This window comes from Pseudorasbora parva, chromosome 6, assembly GCF_024679245.1.
Source record: "Pseudorasbora parva isolate DD20220531a chromosome 6, ASM2467924v1, whole genome shotgun sequence".
In the NCBI taxonomy this organism is placed as follows: Eukaryota; Metazoa; Chordata; class Actinopteri; order Cypriniformes; family Gobionidae; genus Pseudorasbora; species Pseudorasbora parva.
This window is the reverse complement of record NC_090177.1, coordinates 15,605,917-15,633,004: the sequence shown is the minus strand read 5'-3', so window position 1 is coordinate 15,633,004 and position 27,088 is coordinate 15,605,917. Positions and strand designations below refer to the sequence as shown.

At 36.7% G+C, this 27,088-nt stretch overlaps 2 protein-coding genes across 4 annotated transcripts; one reads left to right on the top strand and one right to left on the bottom strand.

The window, feature by feature from the left end:
- Positions 1–638: 638 nt before the first annotated feature.
- Positions 639–14,926, bottom strand: pou6f1 (POU class 6 homeobox 1). 3 transcript variants are annotated; one of them, XM_067445782.1, is made up of 12 exons: positions 14,555–14,926; positions 12,636–12,760; positions 12,252–12,296; positions 7,347–7,530; positions 7,015–7,130; positions 5,929–6,154; positions 4,503–4,717; positions 4,183–4,311; positions 3,825–4,061; positions 3,270–3,405; positions 2,887–3,055; positions 639–2,465 (listed from the first exon to the last, which is right to left on the bottom strand). In XM_067445782.1, the coding sequence occupies exons 2-12, from the start codon at positions 12,687–12,689 to the stop codon at positions 2,120–2,122; spliced, it is 1,857 nt and encodes a 618-aa protein (XP_067301883.1). In that variant the 5' UTR covers positions 12,690–12,760; positions 14,555–14,926; the 3' UTR covers positions 639–2,119. The 3 variants fall into 3 exon arrangements, with proteins under 3 accessions (XP_067301883.1, XP_067301885.1, XP_067301886.1); XM_067445784.1 differs by lacking the exon at positions 12,252–12,296; XM_067445785.1 differs by lacking the exon at positions 14,555–14,926 and having other exon boundaries at positions 12,252–12,331; positions 12,636–12,741.
- A 4,103-nt stretch (positions 14,927–19,029) lies between these two features.
- On the top strand, positions 19,030–25,282 carry dazap2 (DAZ associated protein 2). The gene is made up of 4 exons (XM_067445786.1): positions 19,030–19,208; positions 20,389–20,507; positions 21,198–21,449; positions 22,530–25,282. Exons 1-4 carry the CDS (start codon positions 19,196–19,198, stop codon positions 22,656–22,658), a joined length of 513 nt encoding a protein of 170 aa, XP_067301887.1. The 5' UTR covers positions 19,030–19,195; the 3' UTR covers positions 22,659–25,282.
- Positions 25,283–27,088: the final 1,806 nt, after the last annotated feature.

Below are 27,088 nucleotides of genomic sequence, written 5' to 3'. Positions count from 1 at the left end.
AGTTGTTACATCAATCATTCAATCCATTAATAAAAACAAATCATTCTGAAAGCTACACACACTCTTTTTTTGAAGATACCTCAACTATGACTTTAAGATAGGATAATCAATACAGTGATGATATGTTGTAGGAAATATGGTTACCATGGTAATGGTAATTTTATTTTTTGCATAGTAACAAATATGAATGCTATTTCAAGGCTACAGAAAGCATAAATACCATGGATTGCTACGTATTATAATAACCATGCTTTCAATCCATGGTATTTGTGAAATTATCTTAAGAAATATTTAGCATTATTTTTTTTTTAATAATGGTGGAATTATGGCGGTTAAGGCCCTGCTATATAGTGTCACTATAGTTAAACCAAAAACCAAAACCTAATAGGGTTACAACCACTGATCTATATAAATGATGGTTCTCTATATAGATCAGTGGTTACAACACATTATATAAAGCATATTACTGTTATGTTGTCAGGATAGACATTTAAAAAGAACTTGAACAGTATATTTCATTGTCTACAGGTTCATTTTCATATGTTTTGAGGATTCACGTGTGAACTTTATGGAATACAATCATGACTGAAAAGATGTCGAAAGATATTTACCAAGATATCAAAATCAAATACAACATATCTGTTTAGTTAATTTATTCAAATAACAAGTTAATACCAAACATTACAATTGATACAAAATAAATATAGTTAATGGAGTACCATACCATTTTTTATAATCTGTATGCATTTAGGCATCATTTTAAAAATGATAAGTTCTGCGCAGATTAAAATTTTGAAAAGATGCTGCTTTTTTACATGTTTAGTCTATTAAAACACTATCTAATACCATTCCTTCTTCACAACATTAAAATGTAAATGTATGGTATTGTACCAATCAAGATAAGAATCCATTAGATAAATACTGAAGGTCCATAAGAACAATATAGCTTTATGCTTAGAACAAACATGTGAAACATGTTACAACACACTTCTGTCTGGGCTGTTTTACTAAATGAGGAAATGTTCAGATCAGCTGTGAATATGGGAGTACAAAAGAGAGCACAATCCAAATTCATTAATGATGAATTGAATTTATGATAGTAATATCTTGTAACACTTGTTTGATGGCTCATTGATCAACAATAAAACAAACTTTCAGTGTTCAGCTAATGTATCTTAAGTGCCCCATATCTTTTGTGAGGCAAGTTTCTCTTCAGCATCATCTCCTGATATTAAGATTTGCTTTCTGTTATGACAAAAACAGTAACAGTAAAATCCATAGGACATGTTCTAGCATGTCAGTCATTGTAATATTTTGATACAGTTACATTTTTCTATTTAAAAGTGGAAATCATACAATTCTCTGGCATATGAAATTACCATGGCAGCTGGAATGGAAAAACTGGATCTAGCCATATAAAAGCAGGGCATGCTTTCTGATTCAGAGTACTATGATTGTCCACTTGACTGAACCACAGCTACAGTATTTAAGCACGAAGACTGGGCCACCACTGCACTCATGGAAACTGAAAAAAAGACCTGAATACACCCTCTTAGATGGACTTTTTGGAAGGTTTAGGCATTGTACAATCACATAGCTTAATGTTTACAGCAAAACTATATGAACACATGAATAAAAATAAAATATCAGTCAAATGATTAAATAGCCTCTTAAATGTACTATATGTAGTCAGAAGCCATAGTGAAAAGCAATTTTAATGGTCAAGAATATTGTTAGTTTCTGGGGAAAAAAACTAAATTAGAGTTTATTTTTCTAGCTTTCTCTATTATGTATTAAGGAAGTGCTTATTTTCATCTATAAAAACAGCAACTACATGATTTCATAGCTTCGTCCTCATTTCATATTTTGAAATAGTTCAAAAGCCATTTAGCATTAAAAAGTGTGGTGGCATGGCAAAAAGTCACTCTGCATGCAGCATAACGGAAACAAAAAACAACAAAAAGAGTATGTTTGATGCTATTCTAAGACCGCACACAATTCAAGTGCCGCTTGCTTCATCACAACAGCAAATCAGTTATTTCAGTCATTTTGCAACTAGCACCAATACATCAGTGTCCAAAAGGTTCTTCTGTTGCACTCTAAGAAACATGCCATCGTCCTACTGGGCCTGAAACACGTTGATCTTGCTTGTATTTTTCAGAGTCTGTCGACGATTACAAAACCAGACCCGAACCACCTCTCGGTCATAATTCAGCTCCTTTGCAATCTCTGTAATCTCTTGGCCAGTCGGAAGGGAGTTTTTCTCAAAGTAAGTGTTGAGGACCTCAATGGCCTGCGGTGTGAAGCTCGTTCTTCGTTTGCGCTTCTTGGAGGGTTCCCCGCCCACAAACTCCATCAAGTTTTGCTGACCTTTTTGATTCCAGAGCTCAGCCTCTGCCAGCCAGCGCTCCAGCACAGGCTTCAGCTTCTGGGCACTTTTAGGAGTGATGTCAAGCTTCTCAAATCTTCAAACAAGAGACAAAGTGTCAACACACAAGATAGTGGAGTGGACTGTGAATCTGTCCGGCAGATTTTATATTGAATGTAGCTTAAATGGTCAAATACATACAAAATTGTCTAAATGCCCATCTTGGCGAGTATTCAGACAAACACAGTCTGTTTTGGAACATAGTTGAGCAAGATAAAGCATGTTGTGTAACAGTATATTTGGTCCATGCATAAACTCTTTAAGTGACAGCAGTCTAATATTCCTGTTGTCTCTGTCGGCCAAGAAAATTGCAATCGGTGCACTCTATTTTTCCCCTTTCATTGATGGCACTATTTACACAACATACACGGATCAGAACCGGTTCAATCATTCCAGTGCAGACCTGTAAAGCACGTAAAAAAAGAAAGAAACAAAGAGAAGATAGAAAAGAAATTAACCTGCAGATGGCTGACTGACTGTAAGCAGGACCCTCTGTAGCAGTGAGAGCCTGGCCAACTTGAGTCTGTGTCAACCCCAGAGAGAGCCGTCGAATCTTAAAATTCTTGGCAAACTCCCGGATCTCCTCTAGATTAATGGCCTCTTCTTCATTCACAGCAGACTGTGGCTCTAATGAAAACAAAAACTGAATTAGGACTTCTGGATCCTGTCCAGATCATAAACAACATGAGTAATTTTTCCACTGAAACATCAGTCTTCAAAACTGAAATCTGATCTAAACAGTCTTAAAGAATTGCTCCTGTTTAATTATGTGACTGAAGAAGGTTGTAAATGCAAAACTTCAAACATAAACAGTAAAGCTGCCAGTAAAATATAAACCTACTGCTGACAAGCTGCCCCACAGTAGGCATGTCTCCACAGGCGATGGCACCAGTAGAGGTGAGGGGAGTGACTGTTTTCACCACTTGTGGCTGGGGAGCAATGATCACTTTAGATGGGGCCACTTTCCCAACAGGACCCTAGAGAATGAATTACAGCCCATCCACAATTATTAGTACAATTAGAATTGTACTAGAATTGTAAAGGTAAATATATTTTGCAGCACAGGGTGAAGTTAGTATGTACATCAATGATGATTTGAGACGATTATAATGTAAATTGAATATAAAACTAGATAAATGGCACTCTGTAGCGTACATCATAGCTGGGCACTGCACAGACGGAGAATGGCGCTGCCGGTGTGTGTGTACACTCATAGAAAATAATGTGTTTGAGTCTTAAATACGTTGCACAACGCTGAATTTCTTATCCGTAGTGCGACCCCCTTTACTTTAAAGGATATACTAATTCTTAGGAAGTACAAAACTGGCACAGACTACATAATTTTTATAAGTACTTACAGACTAATGAAAAGCCATAGTGGGAAGCACTATAGTACCTGCGTGGTGGATTTGGTGAGTGTGAGGGGCACAGTGGCTTTGGGGAGGACGGAGGCAGCGGTCGGGGCAGCCGCTGTTGGACCATTCCCTATCGTAGCAATGATCTGTCCCTGGGAGTTCAAGATCAGCTGTGGGGACATGGTCTGGACCTGCAGGCCTTGGGCGGGTAACGCAGAGGCTGCTGCAGCTCCAGCCAGTGATGCAGGGTTGACAAGCAGAGGAAGTGTTCCGATTACCTAAAACACAGGTATGAAACAATGAGACTTGTATGTAAAAAATTATCATTGAGTAAGAAGGCTTGCCCTTGCAAAAAAATGTCACTGTTAAATTAATATATGAACATTTAAATGTACTAACCTGGCCCTGTGCGTTGGTAATGAGCTGACTTGTGAGTCCTGCCACATTAGACATGGCGCTGGTGAAGATAGGAGTTGTAGTAAGAGAGCTGATGAACTGAGGCTGCGCTCCCAAAGAGGCTGCACTAATCTGGAAAAATATATTTACATTTTAATATTTCGACTACTTCTATGATGTATTGCTATCAGGACGTGAACCAGTATAAAAAGAAAGGTGTTTATAAAACAAACTGACAAACTTTAAAAATCCAGTTATCCACATGAGATACAACTAAGCCCCAAAACGTGTTACTATTAATAATAGATGTGTTCCCTACTCACAATAGCAGGGTTGATGGACAGGCCTGCAGTCTGAAGTGTTGCGACAGAGGCACTAGGCTCTGACACCTTCTGCACCACAGATGCGGAGGTGACTGGCGTGGTCTGCGTTGGCTGCAGGGCTGCTTGAACAGACTGCAGAGCAGACACCTGGGGCTGCAGGACCGCCTGTGCAGGTGACTGCAGCTGCGTCTGGACAGAGTTCAACACAGTAGCAGCTGGAAAGAGAAAACAGGCTATTGTAAATTCAAAACGAAGAGTTTGTATACTCAGTAAAACACCTTGGCTTGTACCATTAAAAATGTCATTATTCTGAATGGCTTACTGGTCTGGACAAAAAAGACCATTTAATATAAACACAATATGCTGCCCTTAATCAATGTATTTTAACCCCCCAGGGGTCGGCCGGTACAACTGCCTAAATTTTTTCTTATCAGTTCCAAAGAGACTTAAAAAACTCCATTGATTTTGTCATATAGATTAATGTTATACATCATTTAAAACTTTTAACCAATAAAACAAAAATTGTGTTTTTCGTAAAAAAAACAAAAAAAAAACACGATGCACATTCGTGATCCATGCGAGTATCCCCACCTGCATCAGCTCGAAAAAATGTATCAAGTTTGGTGATATTCATGTACTTTACATTGTTTTGAGATGCGGTCGAGAATAATCCTGGAATGATTTACCTTTAGAAGCTGTACCATGATGGTTGTTTAAACTCAGGGTTACAGAATTAGTTTCAAGTTGACAAAACCAAACCAATCTATTCAGGTTTGTTGGTACCATGATGCTGATTGTCAGCTTTGTCAGCTCTCAATTTAAATTGTTAACTATATTCTAAATAAATTACAAAAAACATATTTATTTTGTCCTGTTTTGTCCATATATTCTTTAGTATAGTTCCCTCTTACATACCTGACTGAAAGGCCTGTTCATTATGTGGTTCATTATGCCATTCTTTGTCTTCTAAGGTGTGAATCACATCATTATTCATTATGGTTCACACCCTCACACATATTGCTTTCGTAAGCAAAAAGTGTCTTACAAAATTTTAATCAATATATTGTTTTATGTAAATGAGTAGGCACAATAATTTTGAAGCAAAGATCTAGGCAACAACATCTTTTAGTCAAAAGTCATGTGGACATTTACTATGTGTTTTTTGGCCTTATTTCAGGGACTTAATCGTTTCGTTTTTTAATGCATCAACGTTATTCTCTCATGTTGCTCACATATTATGGTGGCCCAGTTTGAGCTGAATAAAGTGTAATGGCACTTTTTCCATTAATATGTTTACAAGCAACTGAAAAAAGCACAAATGTCACAAATGTAGAGGGTTGAATTGTATCTCATGCCAAAATATATACTTTTTCTAAGATGCTTTGCACCTGAGGGATATGCAAAATATGTCCAAGCAGCACCATACCTTGCAGTCCTGCAAACGGCAGCTTCAGCAGTCCTCCGGCAGGGCTGACTGCCGTGAGACCAGGGATGGTGGCAACAGTGGCGGTGGGTAAGGTGAGTACTGCCAGACCACCCTGACCACCCACAGACCCAGCCATACTCAAAGGAATGAGTAGGGGCTGACCCAGAGAACCCTGCTGGGCAAGCATGCCAGTCATCAGAGAGGCCAAACCATCCTGAGTCAGGACCTGGGAGGGTAATGGCATATATAAATGTTTTGAATGTTTGCAAGTACTTTGCTGACATTTTCACTTTTAAAAACTATTAAATAAGTTGTGTTAATTGAAAAAAAATCTGAAAACAAAGTAAATGGAAAAACGTAAATAAAAACAGCTTAACTCTTTCCCCGCCAGTGTTTTTGATCATTTTCAAACGTTTCATAGCCCCCAGAATATTTTGTTGTATGAATATCTGAAGATGTATTAAATCAAAATACAGAACAGAGACCCTCTGCTATTTACTAACACTTGAATGTGGGTAAGTTTCATAAAAAAGTTATATTTTGAGCAAAAAGCTGAGAAAAATCACGTTTTTATCAAAGACTACATTCAGATCAGATTCAGAAGGATTGAGTAGATCAAGTCCATTAATAGCCCCAAAGCTTCACAGTTCTAGTCCTTATCCTGGGTTGACATTTTTGATGTGACATGACAGGCAGTTTTGATTTACATGCTGTTTAATGTTGATAATCGTGTTATTCTACATATGCATCTGCTTACATATGTTATTGCTTGTTTATGCTTCTTCGTCTTCGTCTGTGTTTTGATCAGTAGATTCAGTACTCTTTCAGATGATGTGTAATAGTGCCCTATACCGTATAACAGTGAAAACACAAAGCCAGGAAATTCCATCAATGGCAGGGAAAGAGTAAAAAGTAAATTGTAATTATTGCCTTGCCTTAGATCACTTGTTAAAGGGTTACTTTACCGATTAGCATAGGGCTTTGTATCAGTAGAAACCCTGGAGTATATTTGAATGATCGTGCTCTAAAATTGACATTGAAATTGGCCATCTGTATTTTAAACAACAAAATGAAAACGGTGTTCACCTGTGGGCAGGCCTGGACAGTGATAGGTACGCTGGTCTGCTGCTGGGCTTGAGAAACACTGATGGGGGCTGTGGAGACCACGGTCTGGACAGCAGGTACTGAGACCTCCACAGACACTACATGCAAACAGAGTCAGGTTTGCTGAAACTATTTATTTTAACATGATTTTCCATGCATAGATAACATAATGAATCGTGGCGTCTTTTTCAAACCATGCATTTATAACAATTTTGACTCTAAATGCTTCTTTGATGGTGGTGCCTTTGAATACCGAGTTGCTATGATACCAAACTAGTATGCCTATTTATATCAGTCAATTGTATCAGCCTCACCAGCTGTAGTAGTGCTTGTGATTACTGGACTGTCCAACGGACCCTCCTCAGCTGCATCCAGGGTCTGACCAACACCCTCTTCACCCCCTGAGTCCACCTTCCCATCAGCCCCCGAAGATGACAAGGCTGTATCCACCTCCACCTCCAACACACGAATGGTCTCCTGACCTGACATGACAATGACCTGTAGAAAGGAGTATAACAGGTTAAAAATGCTCTCCTTTCTGGGCCAATGGGGGCAGTGTTGACAAGATGAAAATGTGCCATGGTCTGTTATGGATGTGTTTACACCTGTGTGTGTAGTCTGATCTCACAGATATTTTTTAGTCAATAGAGGTTTGCAGAGCAAAAGAGCGTGAATCTTTTGCAACTAGAGCTGGGCAATATAAGCAATATATATTGGTCATTAAGGAGCAATTTTGCTCTTTTTTTATATTCAAAATTTGTATACTTTTGCAAAAGAAAAATTTGAAAACATGTACACTCACTTAAGATCAGTAATGCAATAAAAGCCGTTTTATAAGACGTGGTTGAACCTATAGTACGATTCATTCCATGTTGAGATCACATGACCAGTAAAATACGATTCACTTAAAGCCTCCTGTTACTGGACACTATTGCTCGAGGAAGAAACAAATTATGGATGATTGTTAAAGGGATAGTTCACCCATTCCAAACCCGTAAGGCGTTCGTTCTAGACTTGGTAAACCCAGCCAGAACTGCGGGTGATTTGATTTCACCTTGCAGCTCAGGCTGGAAACCTCTACATATTTTTATCCTGCTTCTGTTATACATTTGTAGGGACCAATCACGCCTTATCCACCTTATTCACAGGCTTATCCACCTGACATGCTATTGAGAGGTTTAACACAATGATGGATAGAGAAGTGATGGATCATTGGTCTGATTGGCCGTTTATTACACCTCTTGTGCAGTAGAAGATACAAAGCAAACTCCCCAGACCAATGTTCAATCTTAAAAGATTGAGCTTGTTCTGGTGATAGCCAGACAATGTTCATTCATCTTCAGAAACTCAAATTAAGATATTTTGGATGAAATCTGTTTTCTGTCCCTCCATTGACAGCCTATGCTGTTTTTCCTACCTTTCTGGGGCTTGAAAGTGATAGTTGCGTAGCTGTCAATGGAGGGGCAGAAATGGCTCAGATCTCATTAAAAAGATCTTCATTTGTGTTCCGACGATGAACTAAAGTCTTACAGGTTTAGAATGAGTAAACTATTCCTTTAATGGAGCATTTGCAATTGGGAAGTGAAAACTTTTAGTTCATGTGGCTAGGTCTCACTATTAGTTCTAGGCACCATTAAAAAAATAAGTTCAGAAATATATTTAAAAAAAAAAAAAAAAAAAAAAAGGACTCAAAAAAAAATAACCCAGACTGGTTTCCCACTAAAGCAAAGAGGGCTGAGCCTTGTCAGTACCTGGAAGGGAGACCTCCTGGAAAAACTAGGTGGCTGCTGGAAGAGGTGTTAGTGAGGCCAGCATCACCCTGTCTTTGTGGTCCTAACACCCCAGTATAGTGATGGTAACATTATGCTGTAACAAGCACTTCGGATGAGACATTAAACCAAGGTCCTGACTCTCTGTGGTTTAAAAATCCCAAAGATGGATGTCTTTTGGAAAAAGAGTTCTATATGTAAAGTGCTTTGAGTACCCAGAAAAGCACTATATAAAATGTAACAAATTATTATTAAATCATTATCATTATTATTATAAAATATTTTGGTAAAAAATATATGTTGATCATTATTACTTTTCTTTAATATTTATATGCAGTTTTATATTAGTGCATTCACAATAAACTTTTCTTTGGGTTCATTTATTGTATAAAGGCATGTAAAACATATAATTCTGTGCAATATAACCCAGCCCTACTTGGCATGTTTCATATGCATTTAACAGCTGTAAAAGAGGCTCAATAGCTTGGGGTAAAAAAAAGCTAATTGGGTAAGAATAAGCAGCAGAGGATGTTCTAATGTTAACAGGCACCCATAAAACACATGGCATGTAAACTCTAATATCAACATAAGCGTTTGAAAAGTGAATTCTGCTGTGTAACTGTGACTTTAACACTACTGTTCAAAAGTTTGGGGTCAGTAAATGTATTGTTTGTTTGAAAGAAATTAATACTGATTTTCGGCAAAGATGCCTTAAATTGAATGTCATTCAAATAACAGAAAGGATATGTTAGAAAATATTTGTATTTTAAAATAAATCCTGTCATTTTAAACTTTCTATTAATAAAAAAAAAAAAAAAAAAAAAAACACAATTTCCTAAAAATATTAACCAGCACAACTGCTTTAAACATTGATAAGATGATAAGCAGCAAATCATGATGTGACACTGAAGCCTGGAGTAATGATGCTGAAAATTCAGCTTTGACCTGCTCTGTGCACAATAGGCGTGACAAACGAGCATTATTCAAATGACTCTGTACCACAAGAGGTGTGATCAACAGGCAACGACCCATCGGTTCTCTATCGCTTTGTCATCGTGTTAAACCCGCCAATAGCAGGTCAGGTGGATAACCCAGTCTGTGATTGGTTCCCGCAAAAATGTAACAGAAGCAGTAGAAATTAATGTACAGGTTTCCAGACTGAGTTGCGGGGCGAAATCAAATCGCTGGCAGATCAGGCTGTCTAGGTCTATTGTCTATTTTTACTGTATTTTTTTAATCAAATATAATCAGCCTTGTTGAGCAAAAAAGCCAAGACACACCAAGCCGATGTTAAAGAACTAGCGATGATGAAAACGGACTTTGTTATCACCTCACATCGACTGCGCCTTGCCAAAAAGCTACGCTTGAACACACCAACATGACTACAAGCTACTGTCAACTAGCACATGCATTCTGCGCCTGCGTGTAAGGAAATAACTGTCTATATCAGCATGCATCAGTCTATATTCATCATTCTAAAAAAGAAACAGAAACTAGGACTGCAGATATACAAACGTAAACAAAGCAGCGTTAGTCCTGCCAACCCGTTTTCTTCATTACAGGTAGATCATGTTCTGAAAATATTTGCGCCTTTTAAGTTGTAATGCTCAAATAAAATGACGAAAAATGAGAACAGTCCTCTGTCTGTGCAGTCTTGACTTCTTTAATCACTTTTGCTTTTACAGAGTGGTGCTGGAATAACGTAGCCTGGATGCCAGCCGAACGTAGCCCCGCCCCCAAAAAATTTAGGTCACGCAGTTCGTTCTGGCCTCGATCCAAAGAGGAGTAATTATCTCCGAACAGAAACTGTTCAGACCAATGAAATCATCAGGGCGGGCTTTAGACAATGACAGACAGATAATCAACAGTAACGTAATCATGCACTTCATCAAAGGGGCTTGGATTATATTTGATCGAATCCTAAACGGAGAGCTTGTTTGTATATGCATTCACCTTCACAATTTCTCTCAGAAATGATCATCATGTTGGGTAAGTACTCTGTGTATCATTAAATTCTTTTATTTTTTACAACACCTGCAAAGATCGTTTATTTCAGCGTGCGTGCAGACAGGGTTGCCAAGTTTTTACAACAAAACCCGCCAACAACTAACACTAAACAATAGCTTCTCGGCACCAAAAAAAATTGTGTTTAGGGGGTAAATATGTGTTATTTTTGCAAGGTTGCCTGCTAAAATTCACACTCATGGGTCTATATCACATAATAGCCGCTTAAACCCGCGGACATGGAAAACAAGCCGCGGAAAAACACGGATTTGGCAACACAGTGCAGTTGAGCTCTGTTGACATTTGACAATGCGTCGCTTCGTTGCTCTGATTGGTTGTAGGTCTATCCAATTGAGGTCTTTCCTAGTTCAGTTGAAACACGCCCCATAATCACAGCCCAATGGAGCAGTTTCAGACACATATTCTGACTAGAATTTAGTATGACCACGTCAGGCTAGGAATAACGTAAATCTGTCAGCCAAAATGCGGAAACGAGTTCTATTGTCCCAAAGTCAATGGGTTTTTTTAATGGATTTTTGGTTAAATGGCTGAGAAGAGGTCTGTGGTGAACACAAGCTAAAGATACTTTCACATTTTATCCTATGACATAAAACACATCAGTATTACCCCACTCATTTATTTTATCTTTTAAAGCTGTAACAATTGAAATAGGCGGTTGCTAAAGTGGCTAAAAAGGATTACAGAGGCTGTTTGCATTTACAGCCTCGTTATGCTTATATTTTGCTCTTGTAACTCAAACCTTCTGGTAAAATGCTTTTTAGACAAAAACTGAAAGAGTTGTTGGAAGGTTAGTGGTGTTGACCTTGAATTTATGGGACCTTGGTGTAGTTTTTTTATAGCCTACATTTAGCTTTTTACTTCTGGGGACTGCATTTAGGCTTAAAAAAATCATAAAAGTGGTGTTCATCTGAAAATTATCTTGATGGACAAAATGTGCAAGTATCATAAACTTTTTTTGATCACAGAGCTTGTTCTTTGAGAGGGTTTTTCTCGAGGGAACCAGTGTGATGTTAACTGCCGGTTGGCCTACAAAGTACCGTCATACCTGTACCACTATATTCTAGTGCACTGACTCGTTCGCTAAGCTCAACAGCCAATCAGAGTTCTCTCTCTCACCAACATGCTTAATCTGTCCAACTAGGGCCATCTGGGCCGACCAACTGAAGACTTGGTGTGCCAGAGCATTAAGAGACTTCTCTGAAAAACATTCAAAAATCTTACAGACCCCAAACTTTTGAACGAAGAAATGACTAAGCTTTTGCTCAGCTTAATGTTTGATCAAGCATTTTATTAAGAACATTTCTCGATCATGTTTCAGTCGAGATCAGAGAAACATCACAGGAGCAAATGCAGGGCTCGGGCAGAGAGGGAAGCTCAGCTCAGCGCCGCGCAGAGAGCAGTACAGAGGCAGGAGAGTGTGCGTACCTGGTCGCCTTGTGCTGGGAATTTCAAAGTGCAGGAACCTAAAAGCTGAGAAAACACTTCTGCAGTCAGACAGTGAATGGCTAAAGAGAACAGAGATGCCAAGCACACATTAGGACACAGACAACCAACCCAACAAGGACACAAGTGACATGAGTACAGCAAACAAACAAGAGCTTCTGGCCAAAAACCAGCATAAGCAATGATTTCTGCAAAAGCCTCACCACCAGAAGAGAATTGCTTGTGCTGTGAACATAGACTGAACACACACATGGGGCATGAGGCTGGACATGTGATGAAATGTTAAGGTACATCTGTGTTTTGGTAACACTTTGTGTAAGAAACATGTGAGGAACTTGTGAGAATTATGACTTGACTCAAGAATACCTGTTCATTGACAGTGAGTGGCGCATTGTTTGCAGGGAGATCCTCAGTGTCCATGGTGAAGCTCTGAGGAGATCAATGATTCTGCATAGTGGTTGAAGGAGATGTTACCAGCACCACAGTACCACCTGAGACAACAAAAAAAAAGACAAAACTTAATGCATACTATCAAAGATTAAAGTCACCATAACATAATTTATCATCTTAATAATACCTGTTCCTGGTCTAATTGAGAATGATTTATAATGTTATTCCACAATATAATAGCTTGCTCTATCCCGAGACTATTTTCTTTTCATCAAAACCATCCCTACAACTACCTGTCAGAGACCAACTTTAACTATTTCTGGATAAGATTAAGCCCTGTCCTATATTTTTTTACCAATGAAAAATACTTCACATTATGGAAGAAAAATTATGATTTTAAATATAATGTTATAACAAGGAACAAAAACATGTGACTTAGTACAACTAAATCTGACAAATATCACAGTTCAATCAGAAATAATTCACAATATGGAAGAAAAATATGAATTTAAATATTTAAGGTACAAAATATGTGACTCAGTAGCCTACGAGTACATCTGACATATTTCAACCAGAAATGCTTCGCATTATGCAAGAAAAAATATGATTTATATATTAAGTTTTAAGGATGCAAAATATGTGTGACAGTACAACTAAATCTGACAAATATCACATTTCATGAAGAAAATGTCCTTCACTTTACTTTATTAGTACTTTACTAAAGTAACTTTACTAAGTACTAATAAAGTACTTTATTAGTAAAGTGTAGTACTTTACTTTACTACACATTATGCAAGAATATTTTTTTATATATATTTAAGGTACAAAATATGTGACTCAGTACATTTATAAAATATGACAAATATCACATTTCAAGCAAAAATACTTCAAAATATGGAAGAAACTTGTTGATTCAAATATTAGGTTACAAAAGGTCCTGTGCAATAAATATCTATATATAAAGTATCCTATAAAATGTTCTAAAAAAACAACAACATATATACAAAATTACAATAGGGTTGGTAACTTTTAGTTGTCTTAAAACTACTAGGTTATTACAATATGAATACATTTATATTGGTTATTTAGTTTAAAATATGATGATGACTAGCAACACCCTCACACAAATTCACTATAGTAAAGTTTCTGTTATAATTATACCATAGCTTCTACAGCGGTTACTAGCCATCAAAATGACACTTCATTGTTTCAATAACATTACGTATTACATGAATTATGATTTTACAGCAATAACAATGAGTGTATAAACTATTTTGGCGGGAACTAAGATTACCATGTTAAAACTTTAAAAAGGCATTAAACAGATAGATAATCATGACGTAGTCAATCGTGTAACGTCACGTCAATGACGCCCGCTCTCAAGGTTGTCAACTTAAAATATTAGGACCCAGGTCCCTCATAGTAGAACGTAAACAGTTTTTCAAATTTTGGTACATTATTTTAATGGGGGGAGGAAATCGACTGAGCACAGTCCATTGCTGTCACTGTGCAAGTGCATTGTAAGGTGTCTTGCATTATAATTTTGCGCATGTAATTATCAGGAAAAACAATAGAGCATTATGTAAGTCTTGCGCATTTACACACCAAGCAGGCCTGAGTGAGGTACTAGTGCAGTCCTCCCAACACATTCACAATAGAATAATAAAACTCTCCCCACGGGACACACACTTCTAATGATCGCACTCTTCACATGCCAATATGCCATGACTCGGGACCGCATTTGATGTATTTCCTTTCTCTTTATCATAAATATATAAATTATGCTAATTAAGACCATTGCATATTAACCAAAAACTCATCTCGATTCCGCGAGTTGGCATAACGTTAGCGTTGTGCGAAAATACGTGCAAGATGTGATCATATTCACGACTTACCCGCTGAAAGGTGGGATATTTTCTTTATTTCTCCTCCTTCGGCGAGCTTTGCCACAGTTTCTTTTAAATATGCATAATTAAAAATTCATCTCACAGCTTCCGACGCGCGCTACGAATGCACACAAAAGAGCTATTTGCATTGATAAGGAGGCTCGGGAAAGCGCTGGTCCTCTTTTTAACTAAATATTTAATGACGCTTTTCCGTGAACTGTCGTGCCGGCGAAGCAAGTGCACCTTAATAGCCAGGGTAGCCCCTTATCTGCAGAAAAGTACCTAAAAATTAACACAAATTTGCTCTTTTGCACTACGTCATGAACATAATTTATGCAGGCCGAGTCTAGCATTGAAAAAATGGCGCTGGCTCGACAGAACTGGAGCGATGGCCGTCTTAAAGGGACAGTACACCGTGTTACTGCAGTTCACTGCACGAACACTTGATTCAAACTATATTTGTTGCTGTAAGTAAGAAGTTGCTGTTTGCTCTAATGGTAAAATTACTACCACTAATAATAATAATATTATTGTTGCCAAATATTAATTTAATACGATTCATTAGCATATTATTGTTTATTACCCCATAATATAATGACAATAATAAGTGGGTGTAAATAGTGTGGTTTCAAAGTTTTTTTTACAGCTTTAATGGAAATTATATAGCCATATTTTAATAGTCTATATTATTAGGCTAAAATATGAATAAACAGACAATTAAATTGTATTGCATTGAAAAGTATATAGAAATATTTTAATAGTCTATATTATTACATAGGCTAAAATATGAATAAACAGACAATTAAATTGTATTGCATTTAAAAGTATATAGCAATATTTTAATAGTCTATATTATTACATATACTAAAATATGAATAAACTGACAATTAAATTGTTTTGCATTTATACCCATTATTCTAACTATAATTTTGCGATGTGAGGTCATGCACTTATAGTAAAATTACTAATATTAATATGAGATAAATGTATTATTATACATTATTGTTATTATTATTTATGAAAAATCCATGCTTATTATTAATATTAGTATTACTAGTGTACATTATAGTGATTTGAATAGAAATATGGGAATATTCATGTCATTCTACCTCTGTGCATTTTTTAATGCTTTAAAGGAAACCATATTTTATATGATTCCATGTAAAATATAAATAAGCAGAATTAAACAATTAAATTGTTATTTATAATTCTTCAAACTTGCCCTATGGCTTCTCCATATTACATGTTTTACTTTTATTTTTATTCCTTTAGCAATTTATTTAAAAAAAAAATTATTGAAAGTGACTTTCAAATGAGGAATACAACACACACTAATACAAAAAGTGAATAAAGAAATAGAATGCTAAAGAAAAAGAGTTTGGCTGCCAAAGAAGTTCAATTTTCAAGTGTTCCCCAGAGATTTCAGGGAATTGCAAGCAAGTGCATCTATTGCATTATATACTGTATATATTAATCTGCAAGAAAGCTTTATGCAAACCTGCAAACCAGATGCATTCAAGTTGAAATGTTACACTTTCCTCCTCATGGGCTTAAAAAAAATCTAATGCATACTGATTTTTATATTTGATTTATAAAGCATATTCCTATTTTTGTAATGAATGAAAGAGACACTGTGTCTCTGCACACACTCTTTGTCTTTTCTCTGTTGCCAAGCCAGCTGGCAAACACTTCCATTTGCATGCATTAGCAGCATATTGCCATGGAGCTCAAAAGGGAACTGGGATTGCTGAATACAGACGAATATGTAATTAGGTTCACATATACAGGCCCTAACTAACAGAGAGCAGTTATACATCTGATAAAAATATATATATACTTTGCAATTAAAAGGCAATCGAATGAAAGTGATAATCAAAACAATCTTTATTTTTGCATAGATATAGGGCCAATAAGGGGTTTACACAATCCTTATTTTAGGCTATACCACCCATAAAATGCATTTAAATTAATCAGACAGGTGCAAAAAAAACATCACCATACCCATTCAAGGTCTAATAATATATTGGGTTGAATATTGCAATTAAATTAAACAATCTTTATAAAAAACATCTGCTCTGCTTGGCATACTTCCCAGGGCCTATTTATGCAACATAGCAAGTGTGCAGAATCATTAATTAACCCTATGGGTACACAGGAATTCATTACATGTTGAAAATGTTACTGGGATTGTAATCTGGTTCTGATTAAAAGGTGTCAGAATACACAGTGCATCGCAGTTTGTTGTGTATGGGCTGCATATTCGCAGACCAGTCAGGGTGCCCATGCTGACCCAGTGGGCACGTGAGCATCAGAACTGGACTCTGGTAGTTGAGTCCATTCCTCGTCGGGTCAGGGCTGTTTTGGCAACAAAAGAGGGATCAACACAATATTAGCATCATAATGTATGCTCAATCTGTGTTGTTAGGGGTTAACAGTTTATGACCCAAGACCACTAGTGAAAAATGAAGACCAAGATTCAGGAACACAATTAATTAAAGAAAATTTACTGAAGAATAGTTTGCAGTTTCATCAGCAGAAGCCAGCTTAAAGTCTCACAAGGAGTTCATAGGCCAGGCTCCTCTCTCCCCGTCTCATCGCCCCGCCTATTGTACATACAATTGTCCCAAAAGTTACACTGTTTTCAAGGTCTATCTACGTCATTACTGCAAGTTGGATTATTCTGATTGGCTCAGAGAAAAAGCACAGTCATGGTCAATTTCCACACATTGTTAGTTATCAGATGCACGTGTCCATAGAAGTGTCAATTGTTGAAACTTTCACCCCGGAATTAGGCCCATAGTGACCTTCCAGGCCTGGAGCAGGCGCCTGCTTGCCCAGAGCAAACAATTCCACCTATCTCTTAGGATGTCCATTGTACACTTATCTGTAACACAGAATATTGCACACATACAAAGATGTACAGTATCTCCAAGGTTGGAGCTGATTAAGCTCCAGTACTAACCCAAAACATACTGATAACATGCTTTCTCTCAGTGAGAGGTATACTAGTACAGGCAATATTTATCTTGATTCTTTAGTGTTTCATTAAAAGAAATATAAAATATAATAAATTGAATGAAAGACAAATCAATATTTCATATCTGGAAGCCGGGCTAACTGAGAAAACACTGTTACTGCACTCCTGGCATGTTAGGGGTGTGTAATACCTCCAAAATCCAAACACACAAAACCTTGTTGCTATCAAGTGTTTAGTGACACATCACACATATCTAGGCCAGACCCTCAGTCACTCCTCAGAGACCAAATATGGTACACATTTTAGAAAACAAGAAACAACCAATGGTTCTCTTAAGCAAAATGATAAATAATTATATATATTTCACCTGAATGTGAGTGACTGTACTGGAATATCAGTTGAGGACATAGATTTTAATGGGTTATGTTTTTAAAAAGAGTTTATTTGGCCCAAATTCATTACATAGGGCATGAATGGGTCAACAGAGGGATCATAATCTGAAGGGACAATAGGCTGTCTGATATCACTTATTTTATTTGTGAAGAAGCTGAAAAAACACTGGTTCATCAAAGTGAAAATAAACAATAGGCTTTATAACAGAATTTATAGTGGAAAAGAGAATCAAATAGGACTATGACAATTTTAGCTATGATGTCAGAAATGTATTTAGATGTGGCTGCTTTCACTGTTTTTTTATTATCAAAAAGCTGTGAAAGCAGTTTTTGTGCAAGGGAAAGGATCCATGGATGTCAAAGATACTTCATAGAGCCATAAATGCCAATAAAGAACCTTTATTTTAAGAATAGGCTTTGTTTTCCTTGTCTTAACTTTTTTAGAAAAGTGTAAATGAAAAACAAAAATTGTAATAAATAAATTACACATAAAACTTGCCCTTGCTTAACATTTATGAAAAATACCCTTAACCTGAAATCACAGTTAAACTTTTCAGTTGAAATCTTTCTTCAATCTTTCTTTCTTATATTGACTCTTTTCTAGTTTTGTTATATTAGCATGTTTACCGAACAGCTATTACAAGAGTTTAAGAGCCATTTGAACTATGTCTTTGAACTTGAAAATAACATTAAACTACTAGGCTACTAGAGAAAACACACCACTGGACTTTTGATTCAAATCTCTTTTTTCCAAGAAAAACAACAACTAATTACAGTATTTCAAACTCATATCTCTTAGACATATAACATTTCTAACAATGTACATAATAAACAAGTAAACTCATTTCGCCTGACTCAAACCTCTATAATCACTGTGATATCGCCCTTGTGACAGCTTCCCTTTGTGGAAGCTGTCACGCATGCAGCCATTTTACACATAGGCAACGTAAAATTGTTTTATGTAATTTTTAATGTAAATATAACTTAGTATTACATGTATTTGTATAACACAAAATGGTTCTTACAAACACTTTCATTTTCGACATAATGTGAGTCACGTATTTCTCTTTAACAGGGAGTGGCGTCCAGAAACTGACGCGTCCATGACGTAGCCCCTCCCAGCACAATTATACTCAAAGGAAAGCCCGACGAAAACAAGGAAGTAACGAGTAAAAAAGACGAGGAACTTTGAGTAAACCTTATATTTATTGTCAAATAAACGCATTATTCGGTCTGTTAAAATTATCGTCCCCTAGAATATTTAATCTACAGTGAAGAAAAATGAACAACAAAGGTAAATACACGATCACCTCCGCTCTTCTGCTATTTTGCTTAGCCGCTTCCTAGCAACTACCAATGGAGTTAGCCTTCATAACTGACTTACATAACAAACGGCTTTGCATACCGAACTCTTATGGATTATGCGCCAAAAAACATCTATCATCGATTACCACACGACTCAAACTGTAATATTGAACGCGGTAATGTCTCATTTCAGCGGGCTGGGTAATGTTTTGGAATGAAAACAGGTAAAGGGTAACTAGCTTGGCTGCTACAGCGCGATGACGTGATTGGAAAGGTGACCTCATTAAGAGAACGAGACGCTCACGGCCTCCGTTTAATCAGTAATTAATCTAATTTACATGTGCTTCATCGATATACTGTGGTATTAAGAACAGTTTATCTCATTTTTTATATTGTGATTTAGATGTCAGTTTAGGCTGCTGGGTTGTTTGCCTCGTGTTTTTCTATTGTCATTTTTATTTTTTAGATATACTAATATTGTCTTATTATACATTGTAATTTAGCAGTTAAGATTGGCCTATTTGCTATTTTCATGTTAATTTTTAGATATGCATTTTGTATTGTGTATGCACATAATGGAGTATTTTGTGTACATTTATTATAAAATTTAGCTTATTGAAAAAAATTATAATGCATTCTATTTAAAATTTAATTGATTAATTTAATCCACATTTCATGACCATCTATTCTGGTTTAAAATCATGAAACGGAAGTTGCAAAAGCATTTTCTTCCAAGACAAAGTGTAACAGCTTCTCAAAAAAGAAAAATTTAGGATAGGGCTTGATTTTGTCCATCGGAAAAATTGATTGGGTCATTGGAAAGTTGTGGTTTGCTATTGGTCGATCACATGTGAGTGACAGGTTGTCCTGCCCTCACCCCAGTAAACGCATCATCAGATAAGAGAAATTGTTGCAGAAATTTAATTTATTAATTAAAGATAATGAATGGGGAAAAAAATGTGCACAGATAAATCATTTATAATAAATACTGCAATATTTCAAGACAACGAAAAAAAACAAGAATAGGGGCTTTAAGGAAAACCACTGACTGGCTTCTTCTGGTCAATATCTTTTGTACATACCATAACCCTAATATTACTACTTTACAGTAAAGGAGCATAGGATTCTATCACAATATTAATCTTTTTTTTTGCTTTGTGTCCATGCAGGTTCTTATCCACAACAAGCTGTTTACCCTCAGCAGAGCACAGCACCCGTTTACCCGCCTGCTATGCAAGTCCCTGCTCAGGTGTCTCCATATCCAGATGCCCCTCCACCATACTCTGAGGTTACCAATACTAATTACTCTCTGTCTGGTCATGTGAATGTGCAATATCTCATTAAAGTATAAAAGAATTAGGAAAGGCACTTTAGAACAAAGCTTTATTGTAATCAAGTATCATATTAGATAGCAAATAGTTTTTAAAAGAGTTTAAAGGCCATTTTCAGAGCGGCTAGCAATAGCCAGTTAGCTCTGAATGCATGAGATCCCAACCTTCCTTCAGACCGTCTCCAAACTAAGTCATGCGCCTCCTTCAAAACAAATGATCGCACACAGCAGCGTTTGCAAAGCTTCACGAGATGAGACGGCGTTTAACTACCTCATCTCAAAGCACATAGAATCACAATATTAATGAATATAAACATCTTAAAGAGCACTGACCTGTATCACCTGACTGCCACAGATTCATTTCAGCGTTCATAGTGTTGCCACTGAAATGTAAAATGGAGTCTCAAATCACTCAGAGAATAACGCTGCGGTATTCCATCTTTTACAAATTACAGTAGTTATGGCGTGACCCATCTTAAGTTAGTTGTTTTGGTTGATGAGGAACTGTAAAAGGTGGCTGCTGTTTGTTTTTGGTGCTCTGAGACTGTCTGTCCACAGCAATGAAAATCAAATATCTTTTTTTAATTGTGTCATCAACTTTTTAGGGTTTCTGCACTTGACATTTTTTTTAATGCTTCCCCCTCGCAGGTTTATCAGCCCAGGTATATGGCTCCTCCCCCAGCCCATGGACAGATGGCCCAAATGACCTCAGCATACCCTGGTACTCAGATGTACATGCCCATGCATGCTCAGACTGTGCCAATGGGAGCCATGGCCTCCAGTGTCCCGATGGCTTATTATCCAATGGGGCCCGTGTACCCTCCTGGCTCTACCGTCATGATGGATGGTGGATTTGATGCTGGAGCTCGCTTCGGGCCTGGGACCAGTGCTTCCATTCCTGTGAGTATTCACAATAAGACATGTTGTATTTTATTAGCCAGGAAGTAATATGCATTTATATTAAAGTGTAACTTTGACGATTTTCTTCCCACATTTTTAATGTTACAATGTCAGTGATATATGTAAATGAACAATGTTTACTTGTTCTCTGTGTTACCTGGATTGAGAAATTCTCATTTATTTGTCAGCAAAAGTGCTCGCTCCTCCCACGTCTCTCGCTCGCCCACCTCGCCACACAGGGCTTTCATGAAAACTACAGATAATACTTCCACAGTTTTGTATCCCCACCCACAGACAGTCGAATCGACAGAGGGGTATAAAAAGAACAGTAGGTTTGCAAGAGTAGGTTCATCACTGAAAATTGTATCATTTTATGTCTACTCTTTAAACAGAATTATGATAAAAATGGAACATTATGGCAACGGAACTTTCAGAACGCCAATTTCTTTTAGTTTTCCCCCTCCATTTGGCCAAAAACAGTGTTTGTAGTCATCCCGTTTGAAATTTTTACTACAAACAAAGATGTTAGTCAGATTTTCAGCATTTAGCCGCTGCCTACAACTAAAACTGAAAACTGAAAGTGATTTACTCATACTAAACGTTTAATTCTTGTACCAATGAAAAATAAATTGACACCATTGTCTAAAAGTTTGCTAAGAATTATTTCCAACTAGACCGAAGAATTATTGGTAATCGTAAACATATCAAACAGGTGGGAATGGCCTTTGATCGCACCATGCCAACAGCCTTTTTTCTCTGCTTTCTTTAGTCAGGTAGAACAGATTTTAAAACAAATCTTTATATGCAGCAAAGTTTTATTGAAAGCCCATTTTGCCAGTGGTGAGGTACCCATTTAGTTTATATTGGAGGATCAATAAATCAGATTTGACTTTTATGGCTATATCAGTCACAGGTCTTTTTGATTTCTTTAACGTTGGAAAAAAACGACACATTTACCTGCTAATATTTTGGAAAAATTGGTGAAAAATAAGAGTTCTGTTCTAAGATCCTATAAGTTACAGTTACTAAATGTTCTTATCATTTATGTATTTAATTAACATATTTGTCTCTATATTTAAGCCTCCACCTCCTGGTCACCTCCCTAACGCGGCTCAGATGGCGGCCATGCAAGGTGCAAATGTTGTGATGACACAACGCAAGGGCAACTTTTTCATGGGCGGCTCCAGCGGCGGTTACACCATCTGGTAACAGTGAGCATCACCCTGGGCCTGGACCGAAGCCCTCCTTTCCCTCTCCCTGGTTCCCTTTACCTGTTCTCCCACGCCTGCCTCCCTTGGGGCTGCTTGGCTAAGCCACAATACTGATTTAATCTAATGGAATGTAATATTTTAGAGCCCCTTACTCAAGGTACAATACTCCGCTGTTGATATAATTGTGTAGAAGCGCAGTTATTGCGTATTCACAATTAAAAACCGCTTTCAGAAGTGCATGATATTTGTAGGTTTGAACTTCTAGTGATCATATGTCATATATCATAATTATTGGTTGGCTAAGACAACTTTTAAGGTGAAAACCAGGTCATTTTTACCTTTATTGCCACTGGCGTACCTCTTAGAAATTAATTTGGCTTCATTTTATAGCACATTTTCTAGTGTTTGGTTGTCTTCTTGAGCCGGAGATCACGCCAAGAGAACTACCGAGGCAGTTTGATCTTCTGTGTAAAGTAGCTATGCACTTGTAACGTTCTCTTTGAATAGTACGCTTAACTACGCCTTTCATTCCTATCATCATTAAGGTCTTGGCAGATAAGTAAAATGTGGAAGTAAGCGCTCTAAATCAAAGAGATAGCCGTGTTTACAAATTCAAACAGCGGTGGCGTATTGTACCTTTGGGCAAGCGTATATAAATATTATCAGGTGCCAAAACTGCACCATTATTTAAAAGCAAAGGAATTTTACATATGAATGAACCTAAATGCAGTAAAAGAGAGAGCGAACAAGATTAACAAAAGTTGGATTTTCTTTCAATATTTCCCCTCCTATGTCGGATACCCAGAGCTGTACATATAGCCGTTTAGCGTGTGTTGTGTGTGTTCCAGCTCTGTGTGCTTTTTCACAAACTTCTTTAGCATTTTCCACAAAGGTATAAAGGTCAGGGCTTAATCAAGAGACGATTTATTTTCAGTATTTTAAATTGTTTGGCACATCAAGCATTTTGTTTGTTTGTGGAGAGCTGCTTGTACCAAAGATCTGGACTAGAATGCACTAAAAGCTTTTTGCTTTTTGTAAGTCTTCTGTCAAAGTACATCTGCACTCAGATTCATACTGAAATAAGTAAACATATCATATTCGGATGATGGTGATTGCTTTGCGGGTGTCACGCACCAGGTAGAGCACGCCACTGCTGTGACTGCATTTTGTAGGGGGTTGTGTTGAAAAATATATAAATGTTTTCTAGTTGCATCTTGATGTTTCTGCATGCACTTTTCAGTCGTTTTGTTCTTAATAAAGAGTTATCATTGTTAACATTTTTTACAAGTACTACAAGATTAATTTATGTGCACTGTCAACCAATTCTGAAATGTTTTTGCCAATTTGTTTTGTACACATGCTTTTAAGTACAAAAACAGCATCAGTTATACTTGTTGCTGCATTGATGATTTTCAAAGCAGCACGGTAATACGTAGTAGCATATTGTGTTTGGCTGAGAAATTGTGGTGTCGATTTGTAAATGTTTCACAAGGGATTTCAGTTTTCCTCACATCTGTAATGTGATTTAAAAATGTTTCATAAAAGCCGACATAAAAGGAAAACCTCACAGAATTACACCAGCAGTTGTCTCCACCACTTTTTGCTCTTATAATTTATTTAATTGCTCAATCTCCATTTCTACTTCCAGCAGTGCTAGAATGCCCTTCAAAAGTTTTCTGCTTGACACTACAACGTATAAGTTCTGTAGCAGTTACCTGTATTTTGTGTGACTGTAATCTAAAATGCTGCTTATTTCGCTAGATAACACTGAGGTGAAATGCTTACAAATGCTCACTTGAGTTAACTCTCCATAAATTCACTGGTATCCCATATATTTTTTTTCATTATACCATATACATTTTCTGATTGATTAAAAAATAGAGGGATTTTATGCTAGCCTGGGTCATTTGTAGGCTTTACATGTATCAGGTGCATCACTGGGTATCCGACACTACAGTTCTAAAGGTTTTGCCCATCTGGAAAACAAACAAAAAAATCAGGTAGATTTTCACTTTGCAAATAAAGGAAAAAAAATTTCTGATGGCTTTTTTAAAAACGTGCCACGTATGCTGGCATTGCCTTAGCTCCATTTATATAATTTTTTGTGATTTCTCGTGTAGGTTTTTATTTTAGTTTGAAACTCCTGGCCTGGTAATTCCTAACCTGACTTTTATGCTTTTCCTTATTCCATTTTTTACTTTGCTATGAAAATAACATGAGGCAAAAAAACATGAGGGCAAACCCTTCAGAACTCAATATCTGTTTCAATCTTAGCGCAGCATTTTATCATGGCATGTGCCACCGTGTGTTTGTGTATGCAATGTAGCGGATACACTGCTTATCTTGAGCCTCAATACCATGACAGTCACGGATGGTATACGTCTTTGTGGGCACTACAGTTCAGGGAACCCTTTTGATTTTTTTTTCTTTCTATATATATAATATAAAAAGATTGTGATGGGTTATAAAGGATGCATACTGCAGCATCAAGGAACCGAGGTCCTTCCTAGTTTGCTACATGACAAAATGATCTCCAGTGAAAAATGTGGTGCACTTAACTTTTTTTATACTAAACCTTAAGTATAAAACAAAATTTAGAATAAACGCTATTTTGAATTTTGACCATCTGTGTTGTAATATGTCTTTCAACGTTTCGTGTTGAAATTTTTACCTGGTTCATGTGGAGGTTTATCTCCAGGTTACAACAAATGTTTGACTAAATTATACACATTTAGTCCAAAGCAAAACTGGATTATGGTGTCAAAAATCACAACCCAGAAAACAGATGCAGACAAATGAAATCATTATTTTAGTTGTACTAGTAAATTTATACTAACTAGCCCATTGTATTTGACATGGTATTATCATCATCACCAATAATCATAATAGTGTATTGATAGTGCAATGAAGAAAAAATGACTCAGTATCCAATATAAATTACATTCATTTTCTCAAGTAAGATACTACTGTAACCCTGCACTATACACACAGTATCATATGCATATGACATTATGATCAGCATGTGTCTTGTTTTACAAATAATGACAGGGGTAATAATTATATTTGGCACTGTTACTGCATGGCTATGTAACAAAAATCACATCTTGAATTATAAAACATGTCAAAAACAATTGTAAAATATATTTAAATGTTTTACAAGGCACTGTAACAGTGGGCTCTCCCAACCATTCCATCTAAAAAATCTGCAATTCATAAATAATAAAAAACCAGGCTAAAGGGGAAAAGGCACAATAAAAAGCCACATATTAACACTAAAATAACTGAAAATCTAATGTTCCAATGTTTGGCATTTGCCACTTTGTAGCGGATTTCTAATAATGGCTGATAACTCAATTATTACTGATAAATAATTCCAATTATAACTTGCATATGAACTTCTGTGTAATTTCTGCTGAAGTAACGGATATACAGTTTAGATTGGACTATAAACTATACACAGGCATAACAATTTAACAGCAAAAAAATGATTGTGCCAATAACTGACAGTAACTTTATCATACCAAAATTGATGGCTAGCTTATTGACATCATGAATAAACGACTCCTTTTACTTCTGGCTCAAACTGAACTCAAACGATGGTATCTCTTCAACTAAACATTCTTTCCCACTACACAGAGACTAGTGGCTTATGTCCAATATGTCTTGGATATCTCTCTACATAGAATATTTAGATGTCTTGAGCAGTCCATGCATTTTTAGGCAGATCATTAGTTGAATCTCTCTGATGCTAAACAGTTCAGATGAAGTATTCCTTCTTGTTGTCAGTGACGGTGTCATTGTAGACCTGTTCTGGGTCCACTCCTGGTGCCGGCTCACCTGCGGTTCTGTAAACACCCTTACTGTGGCACAAGTATCGGTACAACAGGAATGCACAGAGAGCAAGGGTCACCAGGATCAGGGCAATTACCACTAGAAGAGAGAGAAAACTGAATGAGCCATCATGTACAACAGTACCAAATATAAGGCATTTTTCATTTCCAGCGTTCATGAACAATTATTTATCACTTATAAATGATTAAATACAAAATCAATAGTAGTTATTAAGATTAAGTGGTTCGGAATTAGTCAAATGTGCCTGGAAAAAAATGTGATCAGAAAATCAATGTGCCTAATAATTCTGCACATACTGTATACAGAGTGAATATAATTCACAAATGCAAAATGAGTCAGATTTAAAATAAGCAAGATTCAGTTATTGATTGTAAACACACAGAGTTTGGGGTCAGTAAGATTATTCAAAACACTTATTCAAAACAAAGTCATAGCTTGATGATGCCTGGAGCTTTTATTATGCTGTTATAATAATAATGATTTATTATGCATACGCAGCACTGTTTTATCATATTAGATAAATTTTTGAGTGTGTTGAAGGTTGTTATAATGCTACTCTGTGTGTTTGCTCGGCAG